The sequence below is a fragment of the Durio zibethinus genome, chromosome 21 (assembly GCF_047325235.1).
Source record: "Durio zibethinus cultivar Kanyao isolate XHJ-2024 chromosome 21, ASM4732523v1, whole genome shotgun sequence".
Lineage (NCBI taxonomy): Eukaryota > Viridiplantae > Streptophyta > Magnoliopsida > Malvales > Malvaceae > Durio > Durio zibethinus.
The window spans coordinates 6,451,741-6,473,083 of NC_143182.1; the positions used below are offsets into that span (position 1 = coordinate 6,451,741).

The window sequence follows — 21,343 nt, forward strand, 5'->3', positions numbered from 1 at the left end:
ACCCAAAACTGGATTCGATTCGAAACAAGACCCCATTCATAAAAAGTTGTCTTCCCAATAGAAAGAAGCAGAAGCAAATTGAAGTCATTTGACAAGTCAACAAAATTAATATTTCTAACGAGGTGATCAACCAAGCAGTTTGAAGGGAAAAAAAAGAATATCATCGTACACATTCCGAACGAAGATTTATCGGGCCGTAAGGACAACAAAACCAAGTGGATGCTGGCCTCTGTTTGGGACCAAACTATTTTAGCCTTAACATTTTCCATGTGAGGTCGTTTTCTTGGGCCAAACCAACTCAGTTTTCGACTGGCAGGACATCAACATCGACCATTTCACTTTTATTTTTGGTAGAACCACTTCATTTTCCAATGACTAATTATGAAGTATTAACCCCGTCTCACATTTCTGCATCAGAGGCATATTATTATTCTTTTTTTTCAAAGATAGAGAAACAGACATACAGACAATCCATCTCAATTAATGAAGACAGATTAAGCATATATCACAGTAACAAACAGACCAAAGAAAAAGAAAGAGCATTAAGTTTAGAACCAGGAAAACTTAAAAATTTATATTTAAATTTATAAATTGTCTATAAAAAATTATTTATGGACAACGTGAATCAAACTAAACTTATAAACAAAATATTTGATTTTTACTAATTCAATCAAATTCCCATTAAGATTAAATATACAAGATCAATATTTGATTTCGAAAGCATCTATTGCACATGTAACATAGTGATTATATATATCTTTTTACTAGGGTACTGGCACATGTAACATAGTGACTATGTTAAGGGTACTACACGATGTCAAAACTTAAATTAAGCTAGTAAGCATGACATAACTTAAAAAAAAAAAAAAAAAGTGAAATAAGTAGTATGATCCAAAGATTTAAATTGTTGAATTTTGACTACGCCAAGCTGCTGCAGCCATGGCAGCACCCACTCCACCAGGCGTGGTAGTCATGTTAGGATTATTTCTCACCTTCGCAGCTACCACCTTGTCAGCATCTTCAGGAGTCACTGCCTTATCCCTTGGCAACATCAAAGTAGCATCCTGCACTAAAAGTTGAAACCTTGTTAAAAGGAAAATTACATTTCGAATCCAATATGAATCTTCTTTTTTTTTTTTTTTTGGAAATAAAAACCAATTGGAAAATTCGGTAAAAAACTCTTACTGATAAAATGTCCGAGAGGGTGGCTTGATCTTCAAACCTCAAGGTTTGAGAATTACGAGTGGCTAAAGACTGGGCTTCGGAGGCGATATCGCCAGGCATTACCTCGTTACTGCGAGTAGCTCTCACTTCAGCAGCTTGAATTGCGGCCGCATCGCTCCGGTCAATTGGTCTATCAGCAGCAGAGAAGGATGCCGTTTCTAAAGCCTCTCCAACTGTAATTGGATCAAGAGCAAGCAATGTTGCTGGAGTAGTGACCGCTGAAACTTCTGGTTGGATGTATCGTCCGACAACCTGTCTCAATAACAGAAGAATTTAAAGTTGTTAATAAGATTATGCATACTCTTAGAGCATAAACCAAGCTTAATATAACTCCTAATTAATGAAGTCACTCGACTTTCACAATGTACATAAGAAGTAAAGATCCAATAATTGACCTGTCCTTCAACGGCTTCTATGATCCAAACTTCGCCATCCGCGTCGGACTTAATAACGGAGGCGCCCTCATCTCCTGCTACGTTAGCTTCATCGTCCCTGACGAGGCCTTTATCTCTTTCATTGGAGGTCGCGGCAGATTGCATGACGGCTGCAGGACCACTTTTTCGTGTTTGTCCAAGGACCATGGTCTCAGCCGCCTACATGGCGGCGGCATCCTGTGGTCCAATAGGTTTTGAAGCCAGTTCACCAGTGACGTTAAGACATCACCAAACTTGGTAGATTCCTGATCAAGGAATTGATCAACCCGTGGCCTTCTTGGTTGTTACTGGCTCATAGTTTGGTTGATCGGAGGTTTTGTGCAATTGTGTTTAATGGACTGAAAAGGAGCCGGATAGAGTACTGCGGCTGCCGAGGGAAGTCCACGGGGTGCTTCAAGTACGGAGCATGTGGTGTGCGCCACAGAGCCACGTATAGCCATATTTTTTACAGCGTGGCTTGAAATTACAAGTTTCGGCGTCAGGAAGAGATTAATGGAACCACTATGACAGATGGCGTAAGAAATGGAGTTAAGACGTACTTGACTTGGATCATATGATACCAGTAAGCAATGGGACTGACACTTGGCAACCGGCTACGTACTTTAGGTTGGTCTGTAGCAACAAACTAGAATGTCCCCCATCCTTCACCAGAGGAACATCAGAGCAACCTGTTTAATAAAGTTATGATTTCAGGAAGCATTTATTCTTTAACTTTTTTTAATTATAATGTTATATTTATTCATTTATTATAAAAAATACATAAGATTCATCACTTATAAATATAATTTTTATATAATATTTTAATAAATCATATATAAAGATATTTAATTGTCTATAATTAAATTGAATCCGCACAGAATATTAACATTATATATGTTTGTTTAATTCTAGTTGATCCAAATTAAAGCCTCACATTTTATCTAGACTCAGTTTAGATTTGTAAATTGCTGAATCTAAATCAGTCTAGATAAATTTTTTTAAATAAAATATTTTATATTTTGTATTTTATTTAGTCTTTAATATTTTGTTTTTTTCATTTATTAAATTTTAAGACATTGAAAACAACATATTTTTAAATATCTACACTATAATATATTATTTATATAAATTACATAATACATATTAATAAAAATATTTTTTTAAATTCTATATTTCAAGAAAAATGCAACTTTAAATTACTTAATTATAATTGATAAAATCTGAGTTTATCTAAATAATTTATTTAAGATCCAATTTGACTAAACAATTCATTTAAAATCCAATTTGATATGATTTTAAAAGTCACTAACGAAACCCAAAAATGATCTAAATCCAAATAATTCAAGTGTCCAACCCGTATGATCCAAATTTAAAATAACTCCAAACATGACCTGCATTTAAAATATATATCATTAACCAAAGTTTTTTTTTTCACAATTATATCATAAATAATATTTATGATAATAAAAATTAAAATTTAAGATGTTTTACAAGTTAATAAAAATGTAATTTAAATAACTTAATAAAATATAATTTTAAAATAACTTAATTACTGTTAATAAAATCGGATTTTATATAAATAATTCATTAAGATCCAATTGATTAAACAATTTATTCAAAATCTAATTTTATTTGATTTTAAAAATAAAAAACTTGAACCAAAAGTACCTAAACTTAAATGATCCAAATCTAAATTAACTAAAATGTCAATCAGGAATAAAACCAAAATGTCAATCCCCAAATGATATGAATTCAACCCGAACAAATAACCTCAATCTGATATGATTTGAATAGAAATGACCTGAATCCAACCCGAACAGATAACCTCCGATCTGATATGATATGAACCAAAAGATCCTACAAACCAAAACTATCGACTGCGTTTCATTGGACTCTTGACTTTCATTCAATTCGACCCAAACGGCCAAAAGCAACGCACCCATTCTACTTGTCGAGTGGTGTATTTTACCTATGATTTTCTTAGTATAATCTTATAATTAATGCTGTTATGCAGGGATACATCAGGTGAAGAAATTTTTTATGATCAATATACTATTCTGAACTGTGATTAATTGTAGTCCTATGTAGTAAATTCTGACAATTATGAATTATTGTAATCCAATGTTAGTAGGTGATATGCTCTTCCAATTCTGTGAGGCCAGGTGCATAGAAGGGATCCAAATATCTAGAAAATCACACTTTGACATTCCTTCTCTGGTACATGTTGGGGTCTCGTTTAACTATAACTACATAGACTGTCTAACGTTTTTCTTTTCTACTTGGCCATTGGCCGCCTAATGCCGAACTGCAAATTTCGATGTTACTAATATTGAGTTAGAACGGACGCTTCACAGTCAAAATCCATTACCACGTTAACCCCCTTTGATGCGTGAAAATCCAAATCCAACTTCATTATAATTGACAGTCTACCATTATGGGACAAGCAAGGTTTAATTAAGCAAAATATTATTACTATAAAAGGAAACTTGAACACTACAGTTACTGCTACTTAAGATATTATACGTATAACGATACATTAGCCCAAGATGGACTCGATTCATTGCTACAAAATCTTGAAAGTTAAAGCTGCCCAATAGCACTAGCATGAGTAACTATATATAATACACAGGAAAGCTCTTCATGTCTTATCATTCCGGTTTACCCTAGCAGCTGTCGCCATGGTATCCGCCACTCCACCAGGTGTGACCATCGTGTCAGGCTTGTCACTCAGCTCCGCACCTCTTACCCCATCTGCATCTTCACTTGTCACTGCTTTATCGTAAGGTAACTTTGCAGTAGCACCCTGTCCCAAAGAAATATCACTAACTAAAGACGATTTGGCAAATTACTAATTATTGCAATCTAACTAATTAAGTGACGGGGAAAGTGTTATAAAGTCCTAATTACCGATAAAACATCAGATATAGTGATCTTATTATAATCATAAGCCACACGAGTATTGAAAATAGCAGCAGCTTCAGCTTTGGCTCCAAGACCGCTAAGTTGGGTTACATTGCTACCAGCAGCTCTCGCCTCAGCCGCTCGTATTGCAGCTGCATCACCTTGGTCAACCGGTTTTTAGCCAACAGATATAGCTGTTGCCTCCAAAGCTTCTCCAATGGTGATGCCACTTTGATCTACCGCACTCGTCGGAGATGGAGATGGAGTTGTCCACCACGTATGCCCTGTAGTTGGAGTTGGAGATGGAGAGGTGCCTCGCATATCAGGTGGATTGTACTGCCTTGCCATTTGTTTCGTAAAAACCATCAATCTATTAGGATTTATATCATAATTAATAGTAACGAGTTGACAAAACCAGGGGACATGCATATATTTTACATGGCCAGCAAAAGCTTCAGTGACAGCAACTTTTCCTGGGACATCTCTTGGATTTAGAAAGGGCGACGCCCTCTCTAACGACCATCTCATCGCCCTGGTCGGGATCAACAACACCCGAACTATCGTTTACATCAGCTACAGATTGCATAACAGCTGCAGCACCGGCATCCAGCGGCTTTCCCAGCACTTGGGTATTGGCAGAAAGCATGGTAGCTGCGCCTCTTGGTGCAACTGGTTTAGATGCCAATCCACCAGTGACATCAAAAACATCGCCGTACTTGATAGCTTCCGGGTTGGAAGCTTGGTCTGCCTGGGGCCTTCTTGTTTGTCTCTGGCTCATTTTCTTTTGCGTGGAACTGTAAATCGAAGGCTGATTGAATTCGTGGCAAAACCTACGGAGGGTTCAGGAGATGCATTATTAGAGTATATAAAAGCGCAGTTCCCGTATAATTAAGTTTACACGTTTCAGCTACGCAACGAGACATTTGGAGCTTGGGTTGACAGGTGGTGGTCGGGTTTCATATCATGCTCCCAAGTAAAAACGAATCCTGTGCGACATATGGCAAAGGATAAAGGCTTAAGCTGAACCTGAATCAGCATTTGTTGTACACTTGGCTGGGTCCGAGCAAAAGAACTGGAAAGTTAAAAGAAAGAAAAAAAATCCTCGCTCTCCGGCTCTTCCCCTTTTCCCTCTTCATCGCTTGATTTATTTTCCTTGTTAATGTCAGAAGATGAGAAACATGAGTCAGGAGCTATTGATCACCTGCGAAAGTAACTTAGGCTGCTCACAGCAAATGAACTTATTTTTTGGGCCTCAGCCTTAGGGTCAATATGGGCTTATTGTGGCCCAAGACGGCTAAGTATGAAAGAGGTGTTTTTTCATTTTGTTATTCCGTAAGAACATTTGGCACCCTTTTGATTGGATTAGGAAAAATGGTACTCAATTGACTAATTGTCATGACATAATTAATAACCTTAAAAAATGTTCGGGGTTCCTCTCTTTTTTATTTCACAACAAAGATAAATTAGTTTTTTTCTAATCAGAACGAGATGAACAAATCAAAGTCATCGAGTTCAAGATTGTCTAATAAACTCTTGCCATTTTTTTAGGGCAACAAAATAATAAAACTCAAGAAAGCAAATGTGTATGGGACCTCCTCCATCATGTGCAAGCAATGATAATTTGGAATACATTATAAGCTTAGACACATTCATCAAAGCCAAAACATCAAAAGATAATTTTTTAATATTGCTTAATAGCGTCGACATCTTTTTATGTATTATAAAAAGAAGTGTAAACATTAGAAAAAGCTCCATATCCCAACAAAAGATACAACCATAATATTTAAACATGTTGTCTTTGCCATCTACAAATACAATGACCATATAAAAGGAAAGTTTATCATGCATTTCAAACCATTTAAGTAGGAAAAAAATATTATTATTATTTTTTGAAACATATAATAGTATTTAATTATTGGACATAAGTTTAATCGTGTAACAAAGAAAAAAAATTTGTTGTCGGCAATCTATGAAAAACTAGGGAGTTGGGAATGGGCTTGGGCGTACAAAGTAAAAGCCGAATTAAACTTTTTTCTTTTGCCAACTTTTTACTTTTTTGACCACCAAGCAAAGAAAAGAACCACTTGATGCTAAAACTCATCAAAATTTTCTTCAAAATTTTGATACCACTAGTACGTTTATGATCGGACGGTGTAGAGTTAAAGAGTGGGTAAGATGGTGGCCCCCAGAACCGGCACGTGTTAATTGTGAATAGTTATCAAGAATCCCACTACAATCCGACCAACCTTTTTATCTCTATCTTTAGCTTTATGCTTCAACTTTTATGGGTCCGACTCCGACTCCGACTCCGACGTTAGCTGCGTTCCCCTTTTTACCAAAATATCCTTCACCTCTTTGCCCTTCTCCAGCGACTAATTTAACGGTCCGTGCCATCAAATGGGACAAACTTACGTAACAAGTCTCAGCATGTGATATGAATAACGCATGGGGACTTTCCTATTCTTTATTGTTTGGTGGAATAATAAATTAAAAACAAAATTTTGAAGAGTTTAAATCAAATTACAACCGACATTTTCATTGAACTGCACATGCTAACTGCTTTGCTCATAAGTTTTATTTAGTTGCACATGTTTTTGTGTCATAGATAAAGTTTTTTTTTTAATTTTTAAATTTATATAAAAAGATATAAAAATAGAGATATTCATTTGATCATATGGATTAATTTTAAATTAAATTATTTAAAAATAAATTAACTGCATTATATTATTTTTATTTTTATTAACCAAGTCAAATATGTTAATTTCAAAAATTAACTAATTAAATTAAATTTGGTTGATTTAATTAATTTTTTTTGTTAATCGAATAATAAATATATTTAAATTAAATTATATTTTAAATTCTTAATTTTTTTATATTTGTAATAAATTAAATAAAATTATCCAAAAAAATTTAAATATCAAAGTATTAAATTAAAAACTCAAACAATTTTAAAAAATAAAATGATTTATTTCATATATTTTTAATTTTATATTTGAGTTTTATTATATTTTTATTAATTTAATTTTCGAATCAAATTAATTAAAAATTAAATTTTCTCTAAAATCATTTTTGTTAACAAGTGAAATTAATATAATGATCGATTGATTAACCCAATTAAATTGATTTAATTGATTAATTCAGTTAAAATTAAATTTTAAACAACTTTATATATGAATTTAAATTTAATTCAATTAATTTATGTAAAAAATTTTAAAAATTAATACAGTTTAAATCTCAATGTATCTTCAATTCTTACACTATAATCTTCTTTGTTAAAAAAGTACATAAATTATTTCTTTATTAAAAAATATCTTATTAGTTTTTAATATTTCCTATTAGACATTCAACTTTTATTTCCTTTCACTAAGATAGGTATAAAATGATCGTTAATCTACATCACATGTTTGGAATTGAAATACTAGTTTTCAAAATATAAACATTTTTCATGAAATACTTTAATTTGTGAAAAAAAAAATTGAATTGTAAATTAAATGTAATTTGATTTTGCATCACATTCCACGTGCCCTTTATAATTTGATAGAGTTTTAAGAATTTTCATCAGTTGGCCATAGCACAAGTAGGAAGTAGCAAAATATATAAATATATATTATACAATGAAATCAAAGCCATAGCACAAGCAAGATGCGGTATAAAAATAGATGAAATTAATGATTAAATTAAAATAATACAAAAATTAAATTTAAATAAATTATAATACATAAAATAAATTTTAAATTTTTACAAAATATAAAATTTTTTATATAATTTAATTTAAAATTTACAAGCACAATTAAAGAAATATACATATTTTAAAAATATATATCACTTTTTTTAATTTCACTCGTAAAATTAAAAAACTTTAATAGTATCTCAAATGATTTTTCCTTTATAAAAATATTTGGACGACAAAACAGAAGTAAACAAAACGTAATTTTGGTTCCTACGTGTCAAAGGATTAATAAAATGTCAAAATAGTAAATCGGGTCAAAACAAGGCCCACTTGACTAAAAATAACAGTAAACGGGGGAGCACGCAGTACATGTACGATATAACTGTGAGAGAAGTCATTTCGGATCCGTGTGATTCTGCTTCCTCTCTTTGATACCCTCTCAAGGTTCTCATTTTCATGGCGTTTTGATTTGAACCCAAAACCAAAAAAATCCTCAAAAAATTAGAAACCAAAAAGAAAAAAAACAAAAAGAACAAACATTACCCATTAACTGTACATGAAATCATTGTTCACCAGAAGAACAAGAAGAAAAAAGAAGAAGAAACTCTCACTCTCTCTTCAGATCTAACAATATCAGGTCACTTCACTCTCTAAAATTTCTGGAGGGCCCACTTTTTTCTGGTAATTTTCCCACTTTCAAGTTTCTTCGAAGAAAATGACTGAGATTTCTCTTTGCTCTTAATTTAGGATTCAGGTTTTTTTTTTTCCTCCGTTTCTCAATTTTTTCTTTTTTTCCCTTTTTTTTGTACAGTTAGATGATTGATGGTTGTGATCTACGAAGATCTTGGTTGATTCGAGGCAATAGAGTTGTGGGTTTTTTATTATTACCATGATTTTCCTTGAATCTATGGAGTTTTTGATCCAGTATATTTAGAAAAAAAGGTAAATCACTTTGATTTTAGTATCATGTTGTTGGATCTGTGATGGCGAAGATCTAGAACTTCACGGTGTCGTTTTGGGTATGATATTAGCCTCAGTTTTCACCTTTATTATATTTCAGTGGCCTGTAAAGGGGATTTAGTGGATTAAGAGGAGATTGGGTTATCATTGGACCGAGTTAACGTAGGATCAGTGGGTTTTGATTATCAAAATTAAGGAAAGTATGGAGACTCTTGTTGTGGTGGCGCATCATAGGAATCAGTACTGTAGCAGGGTGAAGCCACACGGACCAGCTCGGTTTGGGTCATCACCATCTAGAAATTTCAGAGGGATTAACTGTAGAATTTTTCAATCCGACGCAGGATTACTACCAACCCCGTTTAATCATAGCTCTACTCCTATAACCAAACGGCCATCTTCCCCTCACTTTTCAGCATCATCATCTTCCCCAAATACACCATCTCCTTTAGCCAATGGAACACACTCGAAAACCGCCAGGAGAAGCTCTCCTATTCCTATCAAGAACAACGGAGACCCTAGAAATGATAAATCTTTTAATGAGGAGATTGCGGGGGAAGGTTTTCTGTTATCTGAGCTTTGGGCTGGACCTGCTTATTCCAATTCACCGCCACCTAGCTCTTTGCCAATACCCAAATTCTCACTTCGTGTGAAGAGGACCATATCCCTTGATTTACCTGCTGCTGACCATGTTGTTGATGTTCACCCAACTGCCAAGTCTGCGCCTGCATCTCCTACCAGGGAGCGTAACCCTTCTGTGGCGGAACATTTTCATAGTGCTGACTCTGAGTCTGCGACTAAGACTTTACGTCGCATTCTCAATCTTGACAACACCGTTGAGTAGAAAGAGCAAAGGAGCTTTCAGCTCCCGTAAATAAGTTTACTGTGCAAATTTGGAGTTAGTTTTAGATTATATATAGATTGAGTAAGATGGTTGGCAGCATGGATCAGTATGAGTTTTTTTAGCTTTCTTTGGCTGGTGGAATGAGAAAAAGTTATGGCAATGCTAGGTCAACAATCTCTGGATTTTGCTTTATGAATTGATGGTTTGTGAGAGTTTGGTGCTGGTTATGAAAAACTTTGATTAACAAGATGCATAAGGTATGTGATTTATGGCTTTTGTAAGCTTGGATGGAATGGAAGATGACTCAGGCTGTTCAGGAAGCTGAAGGGAGCTTTACATTAGAATCTAAGATTGTCTGTTCTCTCCTTTCGCAAGAAATTGCAAAGATTACTGCCTAGTTATCTCTTGGGCTTGAAGGAAACTATGTACTTGTTAGCTGACAACTTTACTACATCAAGTCCTTGGTGCTTAGTGTTAGTTCAGTTGTTAACTTTGACTAATTTTTTCCTTTAGCATCGGATGCGATGTATATACTGTAATCTCTAGAATCTCCACTAAATTTCTTTCCCAAGTTCCTTAGGTTTCTGTTTTATTCTTTTTCTGATCATCTTAATTTCCTTGGTCTTCAATCAGTGTCCTTTGTTTCTACTAGTCTAACTTTGATTAGTCCCCTTGTTACTTTTTTCAACCTGTCAACTAGCCTGCCTAGATGATCGTTCATTTTCTTGCAACTCTTTTCCTTTGTCCTTCATTGCCTGAATTGGCTGCTTAACTATCAAATATCTTCCATATGCTCTTCTTTCTTTTGGTAAGGATTTTTCTCCTCTACACTCTGCAGGGTTGTTTTCCCTCCTCACCATCTTTTTCTGTTTTTTAAAAAGGAAAAAGTGGGAAGAGGAAGTAAAGTGGTTATCTGTAACTTCTGCTTCTGAAGCTTGTTAGGTTTTCCAATGTTGCCATGACCTGTTGCAAGTATTGTTAATGTCTTGTTCGTCCTAATGGGTAATTCCACTCTGTAGTGTTCATAGAGCCCATCTTTCTTGGAGATTGTTGACCGTGCCAAGCTACTTACAAGGTATTTTCTTTTACCTTAAATTTAATTAGTTTAGTAAAAAATCGTTGTTAACTGTTACTAATGATCTGCTATATATTTTTCCTCAGGAAGCTACTCGGATAAGTATTTCAGGAGGCTTTGTTAAAGTAGATGTGTTCTTGTTAGTTGTAGTCTTTAATGCAAGTCTTGTAGGAACCGTATCTGGTTCTAGCACTTCTCTGAAATGTTTGTTATAGGTGTATTTGCCTTCCTTTTTTTTTTTTTTTTGGGCCAAGTGTCATCGCCTTTCAACGTGTTCTTTAAGCAGTGGCTTATGTTGTTTTGGACTAGATTTCTTTGAGCCATGTTAATGTTCAGGCTGCGGTATGTTCTTTTGTTACTAGTGTTTTTCATTTGTATTTATGCATTATGATGCTTTTGTCAAGTATGTTGGAATGTCTATTTATTGGAATGTTAAATTATCATCGTTGGCAAGTAGTTTCGTCTTCGAGCCCGGTAACTAGAGGCCTCGAAATGCTCGTGTTCATTTCGCAAAAGTTCAAATTTGGAAGTGAAATGGAAAATGGGCTAAGCACCTGCCCCACTCTTCCCAAAAAAAAAGAGTCAGTATTAGTTCTTTCGTTGTCTCGGGCGTCGGTGTAGTTTAAAGGTGAACATTATATGAACTTAAAACACCACATTGTTACAAGTCCTGAGAGAAACCGTCAGCTTTGTCCCGGACTAACAAGCTACTCAACGAATTTGATGGTTCCCGGTCAGTGCAGAGATTGTTAAGTGTCGCCAGTTTTTTGGCGAAAAGTCGGCACTGGAATTGGCTTCTGTTGAAATGTGGATTATCTTCACCCTTGCAAACTTCCTGAAGAGGGTCTCCTGCAATCGAAAACAAGTGGGGAATCGATTTGATCACTAATTATATATCATAGCAGAGCAGCTAACACATCAGGTTCAAGTTCGAAGAACTCTATCCCAGGATTTACTGTCAACTGAAGACCATTCCCACACTTGTCACTGCCCATAGCTCAGCCATCACACTAGAGTAGAACCCAATACTCCTGACAAAGCCCCAATATCCGCAGCCTTAACTTATCACGATTAAGACCGGCTTGCTCTCTCTTCCCTAGGGGGCAGGATTAGAAGAGGATGCTCCATTGGTGTTAGTTTGTTAGGTCAATCTTGGATTTACCCCTCTTTATTCTCAACATTAAAGAGTAATCCTGCTGAAAGGGTTGATAACTTGTAGTTGATCCTTTTGTTCTCCTTTCTACTCGGATTTGGGAAGCCTACTGTGAAAAGAGCGTCTCAGTGCCTTGAGTTTTGTTCAGACTAATGGGTGTTTTGTGCATTCTCTTGTCAGGGCTGTTTAATTATCGTGGACGGTGAATCCAAACGTTAAATCAATTCTTTTGGGCTCATCGAAGTTGATGCTAAGGACAACGAGGCTCGAAATAGATGTTCGGTGATAACGTTGTCGGAGGGAGTTATGCTTTCAATATCAAACCATGTTTCTAGCTTCCTTTTAAATTCAGAAGGAAGGATTGTAAAAATCGTTGTCCTTATTATTGTCATCTCATGTCTTCAAGTGCAAACCAGCTAAGTAACCCTTGAACAATAATGGGAGTTGCTGCGCTTGCTTCCCAGTCCCTACCATGTGTTTTGTTTTGTATTAGTCATTTTATTGGGCCAATCAACTGATTTTGCATGAATTTCTATATAATTGCAAACAAATGAATAAAGGAAAAGAGAGATCCGATCATCAATTAACAAAGGTTGAATGAATTTTGGACCATAGTCCATACGTGTCGATCTAACAATATGCAGGGCATGTGTACTTTGATAAAGATCAATGCTCGTCGAACGAATTGGCCCATCTTTAGTTATTCTTAAGAATTAATGTTCAGCGTGTCCTGTTTCGTCTAGTTGACTTGAGTCCAAAATTGATCTACAGGAGTTTGTGAAATATGTATTTCCCCACTTCTTTCGTACGAGAATACGGATATAATCGATCAAATTTAAATTGATATAATATTAAATTTGTGTTCAAATTCAATTTGAAATTTGAGACTTGAAATTCGATTCAAATTCGATCGAATTTTATTTTTGTAATTTAAATTCGACTCGAAATAAAAATTGAATTACTCAAATTCATTCAATTAAATTCGATTAACATGTAAAAATAAGTTCGAGTCTTATATTTGATAAAAATTCGATTATTTGTATTCGAACTTGAACTTAAATTCGAGATATTTTATTAATTAAAATAATAAAAATATATTTAAATATAAAAGTTTGATTAAGCTCGTGAGCTATTTAAATCAGATATAAAAATACTTAAATTCGATTTGATCAATGAGTTAAATTATTCGAGCTCGAATTTGACTCGATAATAATTGAATCGAATTCGAATTTTATTCAAATCGAATTCGAATAATTTACGAATATTAATATATTATTTACATACTTACTTAAAATATTTTGAAATTTGAATTATTTACACCTTTACCTGAGATACTTTGAAATTTGATAGTTCAAATCGAGATGTTGAGGCTGAGTTAAACAGTTGCTAAAGATGGCAATAAAACCTGAACATAGCTGCAAGCCCGCAACCATTGCTGTTTTCCGTCTTGATTAGATTAAGTGAAGAATGCCAATGGATTTAGCATCCCTAATAATGGATTCAGCCATTCTGGCCCTGGGGACGACATTGACCGGAACTATTGGATATATATTTCTCTAATGCTTTTTTTTTTTTTAAGGAGATAATCATATTATCAAAGAGTACATACATATATGTTAGATATCACTTGAGTCTTAAGCTATTAAGTTCTTAGGTTGTTCGATATCTCATTCAAATTTTTTAATGATATGAAATTTTTTATTCATATCTAAACCATATCCAAACAATCTTCTCTGTTCATTTGTAAGCTCTAATCAAGTTTCATATTGATTCTCTCGTGCGAGTAAGTCCTATCAATATTTCTTTTGGGTCAGACAACCTCACATTTTTTTTGCATATTATCATATACTGGTTGCATCCAAATTGAACATTTTAATATCAGTATTCAAGCACATGAAATTGATTGACATGGTCACCCTCTGATCTACTAATAATTTCTCTTCCTAGCAATATTATTGGGACTTGAATTGTGACTTTTTAGTTCTAATACTAGTTATTAGAAAGATAAACCACACTTAAAGCCTTTGGGAGCACATTAAAGAATCTATACATATATGTTGAATACCACTTGAGTCCAAAAGTTTAAGCTATTAGATTCTTAAGTCTTTCATGTATATATATAGGATATCTCATTAAAATTTTCTAATGATATAAAATTTTTTACTCATATGCGAACTATATTTCAATATTTTTTAAAATAATAATGATAGAGTTTCTCAAAGCAATAAATTTTTTATAATCAAAGTTGCATTTCACCCATTTTGTTATAGTTACACCCTTGGAAAAAATTCAAATGCAATGTTAACCTTTTTCGGGAAACCCAACTATACCTGCATAATTTGGTTTCAATTAGGAGCAAGTTGGGGGATTGTTGACATTTATTGTCTCGGTTTTTTTTTTTCTTTTTTTTTTTCTTTCTGATCCAGTTCCTCTTCAACTTCTCCAATCTTGGTTATGGTAGTTTCTGATTCTGTTATAAACGATACTTAAACACAACAATCATGGGATTTCACCAAATGAAGGTTGCTTTCTCTTATTTTGCTTAATACAAATTATCTTTGCTATTACTGTTCTCACCATTAATTATTATTCATCATTATCGTATTACCTTTTCCTTGTGAAAGGATAGGGAAAAAGGGACCTGGCAATGATGTGGGTTGATAATTCACGTTGAAAAAGCTCTCCGTTACAATTTGAATATTTGGACTTATCTGTGCACAATGAATCAAAGTTCCCAACTACTACTTATATTTTAATTGCTTTACTCATGTAAGCATTGATCTAGAAAAGAGATTGGAGTTTGGATCTGTTTCATTGAAAGTCAGTTTTTATATTTTAAACTTCCAATCCATGGAATAATCTTTCCTTAAGATGTTTCTTTCTCAACCAAAATAGACAGAGATGGGTATCAATAGTTTCAAAATCTTCATTAGTGAAATAATTGGTCTTGCCTGTTTAAATTATAGGTGGGGTGATTGATGTGAATGGGGAAAAAATAAAGAAAGAGAGATATAAAGGCAAGTTCTCAATTATGCATCATCACCTATCGAAAAGCCAAGGAAAGAAAAGAACTGTAGGGGGGAAAGCCCATTGGCAATCATATAAATAGTTACTCAAAACAAAATTAATTTAATAAATCTACATGATCTCATCCTCTCTTATCTCTATATGCAAAGGAGAGGAGTTAAAAAAAAAAAAAAAGAAAGAAAACTAAAAACTACAAAGAAAAAAAGAAGTAGCAATGTTTGGTTTCCCAATTATTCGCAATCGAAAATAATTTCTCCAAGCAGTAATGAAATTCCTAATTCTCCTCTCCATCCAGGAGCATTTCCTGATGGCGGCACTCTTGGCTGCAAAAAGCTTTCTCACCTCTGAATTACAGAGCAAACAATGATCAGATTATGCATTTAAAGAGATCTAACAGAATCTAGTTTTATCAGATAAAAAAGTTGGATTTCAGGAGGAAGAAAAAGGAAGCGAACCTGTAAATATAAATGTCAATTTCCTGTTCAAGATTCTTCTTGCATGTGTGACAAAAGCTGAGGAAACTCTCTGGTGCGGACTTGGGCTTATCCGATACACTGCAGCAGCTCTCTACAATGCAGTTATAAAAAATATGGGTGGTTTTGGGATTAGGGCCGTGAGATATCACGCATGTATAATCCTCAGACATCTCCATTTCCCTAAAAGGAAGACATCCAGCTAAGACCCGAGGAGAATCCTTTATATAAATACCAGAATTGGGAGAGCCAAATGCTGATAATAAATGTGAATTCCTGGTCTTGATTCCAAAATCAGTTGGAGATTTTGGAGAAGTACGAGCTGGAGAAACTATAGAAGGTGGGACTGGAGGAATATGAACTCTAAGCTCGGTCCCAAACAAGACTTTTTTCTTACTTGTCTCGCTAGAACTCTTATCCTCAACTGGCTTATCATTGAGTGTATCGACTAGAGCAAGACCAATACCTTTTGATTCTAATTTTTCGGGTGAGTGCTGTTTTTTATTAGGTGAGAAAACTTTTGGGGATTTGGGCTGGTTAATATCATAACCAAAGGGGTTACTAAAAGGAAACAATGGTTTGTTATCAAGGATTGAAGTAGGACTCTTGACAGCTTCAGTCTCGGTGAGACCTTTTGTAGTGAAAGCTTTAAATCTTGGAGAACCAAAGAAAGATGAGATTGGTTTAGTGTAATTATGAGCAGGGAATGATTGAGAGCCGTGATCAGCCATTAAAGCTTGCTTGCTGGTCACTGCTCTGGACCTATTCCTTAGCATAACTACCTCTTATCATACGTATATATCAGCCCCCAAAAATTGTAACATGAAGCAACTGCAAAACCAAAAACAAAGGAAAGCATCAGATCAATTAAGCTCAAGGAACATGAAACTGAAAGGAGAGAGATGGGAAGTCAGAAAAGGCATGAACTCAACTAGAAATGATTAATGTCACACCACCATCGATTGCTGCTTGCGCTAGTCACAAAAATCCACCTTTAGACGTTCAAAAGTAGGTAACAGAATTTAAAAGAAAAAAAGAAAAGAAAAGAAAAGGAGTTCTCTTTTTTTCTGCTGAAATTCTACTGCAAATACCTCTCAAACCTTACACACAAATCCATGCAAGTTTTTTTTTATTATTATTTCATTAAACTAACGCATACTCTAGGAAATTGAAATGCTTCCTAAATCTCTGTAGCCTCCATGACAGAACAGTAAAAAAGAAACGTATAAACAAAAAAACTTGGTTTCCCTATTTCTCTCGTCCTTGGTCTCAGTTTCTTTGATCAACTGCATCAACAGGACAAGAATCGATGCCCATCATAATATCCCGCGTGCAAAGCACATGATCAAGAGCAGGCACCAACAACTGCTCTGCCATTTTTTTTTACTGCCAAAGAACTGTAACTATCTACAGTCCTGGGTGTTTCAGGCAAATATGGAGCATAAATGTTTGCTATTCCCTATGAAACAAAAATCATTACCATCAAGTAAATGAAATATATATAGAAAGATAAGCTTCACTATCTCTCTTTCTCTCTCTGATGTCTGAACTTTTGCTTTCTGTTAGTGGGCTCTCATTCTTGACATCGATTTAACTCTGCCAACGCCTTCTTTATTGAGCCCTGCTAAATCGCCACGAATTTGCAATACTTTGCAAAAGAGAGAGAAAGGGTATGAGGGCAAAAAGAAAAAGAAAAGAAAAGATCTTTGGCTTAAAGGATGGAGTTTTGTTGTTGGGTGTGCCTTTTAAAGAGAGAAAGAGAGGCGTCTGCAACTATGCATGAGAAATAGTGGGGTTTTGCAGTAAAAGCCTGAAAACTTCCAGTAGCAAATTTCTTTCTTCTTTTTCATTTACCTTTTTTTTATTCTATAAAAACAGAACTGAGTTTTGTCCTTTTGTGGATTGAGTTTCTAAGTCCAGATTTTAATGGAATTTTGCCCTCACTTTCTTGTACTGTTGTCAATCTTTCACTGTTACTCTTTCAGAAATAAACGCACGCACTCGAAGGGAATGATCATGAATTCATGATGTCACCTGAGCAGTAAATAGCTTTACTTAATTATTTAGACTCTTTTTTTTTTTTTTTAATCTTCAATCAAATTCAAACCTGAGGTTGCATTTCAAAGACAAGCCAAGGCCATTATTATGGATGAAACCAAGTGAAAAATGCCGGTGTTTGTTATATATGGTTTAGTCCAATTCTACCTGTTGATGAAGGAGAAAAAAGAGACCATTGAATGAAGTCACCAGATAGTGATGTTAAACCTTTTAAAGGTTTATTTAATTACTTCAAAATTGGAGGGGATTAATAATTTTGCTTGTTTAGTATTAAAAGAAAATTAACCTGTTTTCTCCTGGATGTACCTCTTTGTTATTGTCTTAAATGTTTTTTTTTTTTAAAAAAAAAACCCAAGTACTCTCACAGCAGAAATGAGCTGGTAAAGTTTACAATATATAATAGAGTTCCATAGGGGTTATTGCAATGAAATATTTGCTTAATTTATATGCCAAAATCAAACAACTTGAACTCGAAGCTTAATTAGTTTACTTAATTTATTTAATTATTTTTAAAAAATAGCATATGATAAATTTGTTATTCAAATTTCATTATTTATTATTTTTTATTACATTCTCGTATTCTTCGTTGAAAAAAATAACGTTAACATTTAATGTAAGAAATTGGTTATACTTTACTCGGGTGGAATAAGATCGAGCATTCCAGTCAGGATTTTCCATGTGGTTTTCGTTTAACCTTTGAAATGTTACTATATATTTTTAGTTCATTTACTGATTCAATCGGAGGCATAATCTTAGTTCTCTATTCTAAATCTCTAATCACAGTTGACTTGAGTGAATAATAAATTATCTCATCTGCAATTTTGTTGCATTTTTTTTCCCTCTATCTCTCGTCTATTTACTATAAACTATTCTCTTTATCTAAAGTCTCGGGCCAATGTCAACAGGAGTTTATTAAATTGCTAAAAATTAAATACTTAGTTTAGATTTAATTGTTGTTGTCAATAATATTTTTTAATTAATAATTTATAATTTTAATATAATTTTTTTTTTAATTTATGATCTGTTCTGTACCTGTATAGCAGAAATCTCCTTGCATCCTAAACTTTTTCTGACAAAAAAAACTTTTACGCCAATTAAAAAGAGTACTGTTGCTGTGGAGGAACAGAAAATGGGACCTGAAACTGCACTTTGTTTAACCCATGCAATGTAATAAAAACCCATGTAAACAGTCCATGTCTTTGTCTTCAAAGCAGTCATTAATGGGTCCAAGTAAGGTTGGATAGGAGTAACTTTATAATTCTTGCCTATTATTAATCTTCTTAAATCGTAATGCTTTACTGACTAATTTTATTTTCAAAGAAGCTTAGCCTTAGGCTTTTAGATAAAGATGATATTTTTCTGTCATCTTTTGAGTTACAAGTAGATTTGCATGCGAAGTTTTTAATCTGGAAATTAACTTTAGTTAATAAATTGAATGCAATTATGCTAAATTTAGTAATTGAATATACGAAGATATAAGGATTTCTATTTTTACGTGCCTTTGAGGTCTGAAATGAGATAAAAATAATTTTTAATTTTAATGATTATGATACAAATTTAATAATATCAAATAAAAAAATAATACATTAATGAATTGATTGGATAAACGAAAATATATAAAATGAATATATACATTAATTTATATGGAAAGAAGGGAAATATTCTCGCATGAAATGTAGGTTACACTCGACAAGCAACATGGCCAATGGTGACAAATGGCCTTAGCCATCAGGCCTTAGCACGAAAAAGACAAAAACCCCTTACGACATGCACAGCAGAAACTGAGACCCACAATTTCATCAATCATCAACAGGGAAAGTAAGTTGAATAATGTATTTTTTTGTCTGATGGGGCCCATTAATGGGTGGTGGGCCCTTTGAAAGTAACGGTGGGAAAATAATAAGCGAGTCTTTGTAATTTTCTGGAGAGGCGCAAACTAGCTGCCGTTTTTCATTTTGTATCTTTTTTAAAATATTTGTCAAGTCAATTTAATAAAGTGGGACCAAAATTGGGCCCTACTTAGAGGGCTGACTCAAACCTTGGGCCATTTTCTATGGGCTATAACTGGGGAGTTGATCGAACCAATGATGGGCAATTCATGGTCCAACTTTTCTCAATAATATCTAAATATCTAAAGAAAAAAAAAAAAAAAAAAGAAGAGAGAGAGAGAAAAAAAACTTCCCAAATCATTTTCCAACATTGACAACTTATAAGATGACCGCTGCAAATCTGCAGCCCTTTTTACACAAGAGCGTAACTTGTTTTACATTTTGTTTGATATTGCGTTTCAGTAGACACAAAAAAAAAAAAAAAAAAAAAAAAACCTTGTAAATCAAACTTTAATACAATTATTTTTTTAAATCTATTCGAACACAAGTTTCAGACAATAAACATAACCTACTTTCACATTTCTTTGGTTTTATAAAAAGAATAGACTGTTCGAATTATGTTTTTTTTCCAAATCAATCAAAATAAATGGAGAAGGGTTTAAGAAACTGAGTTAGATAAAATAAGGGTTGATATTTGATACATTGTATAAATATTAGATTCTGTCAGAAAATTAAACAATGATATCTTTTTTAAAAAATTAATTCTAAATATATTTTTAAAATTAAATGTATTTATTTTTTCGATATTTAAAATTTTGAAATTAATTTTTTGATGAAATGTCATGTATAGTATTATTCACATATAGTTTATATATACTGACGATGCATAAATATAAATTTTAAAATAAATGACAATTTACTTTTCTTGAATCTTTGAGTGGTTTGAAACTTTAAACCAAAACTCAATCCTAAGAAATTATTATTTCTCCACTTTGATTAGCCAAAAAGTTTGAGAAAGGCATAAAACACACTCATTTAATCAGACAAAAAGAAAACATTAGCTACATTCCTAGGCACTGTCCCAAAATTCTGTTAGCCCATTCAACCAACATAATATTTTAATTTTGCTGGTTAAAGAGGATTGCTATAGTGGTAACCTTTATTCCTGCAATAAACTATGATAGAAAATATTAATGGAGCATCTATCCTCCTAAAGGTCTCCCATGTCCCTTTTGAGTGTGCCTGCTTTTGTCAGTACCCTTAATTCATCTGTTCATCTCACATTCAGTCAATTGTACGTATTTTTAAGTTGATGAACATTGATATATATATATATATAGTGCAATTTTAAAAATATTTGAAACAAGAATGATGATAAAATATATGGAATAAAACTTTACCCTTCACATTCTTATTATTATTTTTTTTATGAGTAGAAAGTTACAAATGGATGGTGCTTGCCCTCCAAGAAAACTCGAAAAAGTCTCTCTCTCTCTCTCTCACACATTGTATGGTCCATGAAAACCTAATTTTCTTCGATACATATCACCGTTCTTATCTACTCCATGCATTTCTTTGACGTATACAGCCACGTCCCTTTCAACTCAAAACCCCAAATTATCTAAAGAGTTAGGTGCCACGATTCTACTTGCCGGCCGTGCCACTTGGCGATACTCAATGGGGAGGAGAGTAAGAAAAGGACCAGTCTAAAGTTAATTT

At 33.7% G+C, this 21,343-nt stretch overlaps 3 protein-coding genes and 1 pseudogene across 5 annotated transcripts; 1 reads left to right on the forward strand and 3 right to left on the reverse strand.

The window, feature by feature from the left end:
• Positions 1 to 104: 104 nt before the first annotated feature.
• On the reverse strand, positions 105 to 2,347 carry LOC111306426 (late embryogenesis abundant protein D-34-like). Of its 2 annotated transcripts, XM_089750579.1 has the most exons (4): positions 1,620 to 2,347; positions 1,186 to 1,476; positions 993 to 1,064; positions 105 to 408 (listed from the first exon to the last, which is right to left on the reverse strand). In XM_089750579.1, the coding sequence occupies exons 1-4, from the start codon at positions 1,803 to 1,805 to the stop codon at positions 376 to 378; spliced, it is 582 nt and encodes a 193-aa protein (XP_089606705.1). In that variant the 5' UTR covers positions 1,806 to 2,347; the 3' UTR covers positions 105 to 375. The 2 variants fall into 2 exon arrangements, with proteins under 2 accessions (XP_089606705.1, XP_089606704.1); XM_089750578.1 differs by lacking the exon at positions 105 to 408 and having other exon boundaries at positions 564 to 1,064; positions 1,620 to 2,340.
• Positions 2,348 to 4,133: 1,786 nt separating this feature from the next.
• LOC111306091 (late embryogenesis abundant protein D-34-like) lies at positions 4,134 to 5,430 on the reverse strand (annotated as a pseudogene). Its single transcript, XR_016331356.1, has 2 exons — positions 4,545 to 5,430; positions 4,134 to 4,440 (listed from the first exon to the last, which is right to left on the reverse strand). The product of XR_016331356.1 is annotated as a late embryogenesis abundant protein D-34-like (transcript).
• A 3,185-nt stretch (positions 5,431 to 8,615) lies between these two features.
• LOC111305209 (uncharacterized) lies at positions 8,616 to 11,524 on the forward strand. Its single transcript, XM_022902521.2, has 3 exons — positions 8,616 to 8,889; positions 9,020 to 11,084; positions 11,171 to 11,524. Exon 2 carries the CDS (start codon positions 9,371 to 9,373, stop codon positions 10,007 to 10,009), a length of 639 nt encoding a protein of 212 aa, XP_022758256.2. The 5' UTR covers positions 8,616 to 8,889; positions 9,020 to 9,370; the 3' UTR covers positions 10,010 to 11,084; positions 11,171 to 11,524.
• Positions 11,525 to 15,311: 3,787 nt separating this feature from the next.
• On the reverse strand, positions 15,312 to 17,457 carry LOC111305210 (FCS-Like Zinc finger 8-like). Its single transcript, XM_022902523.2, has 3 exons — positions 16,670 to 17,457; positions 15,720 to 16,568; positions 15,312 to 15,608 (listed from the first exon to the last, which is right to left on the reverse strand). The coding sequence occupies exons 2-3, from the start codon at positions 16,511 to 16,513 to the stop codon at positions 15,539 to 15,541; spliced, it is 864 nt and encodes a 287-aa protein (XP_022758258.2). The 5' UTR covers positions 16,514 to 16,568; positions 16,670 to 17,457; the 3' UTR covers positions 15,312 to 15,538.
• Between the last annotated feature and the right edge of the window lie 3,886 nt (positions 17,458 to 21,343).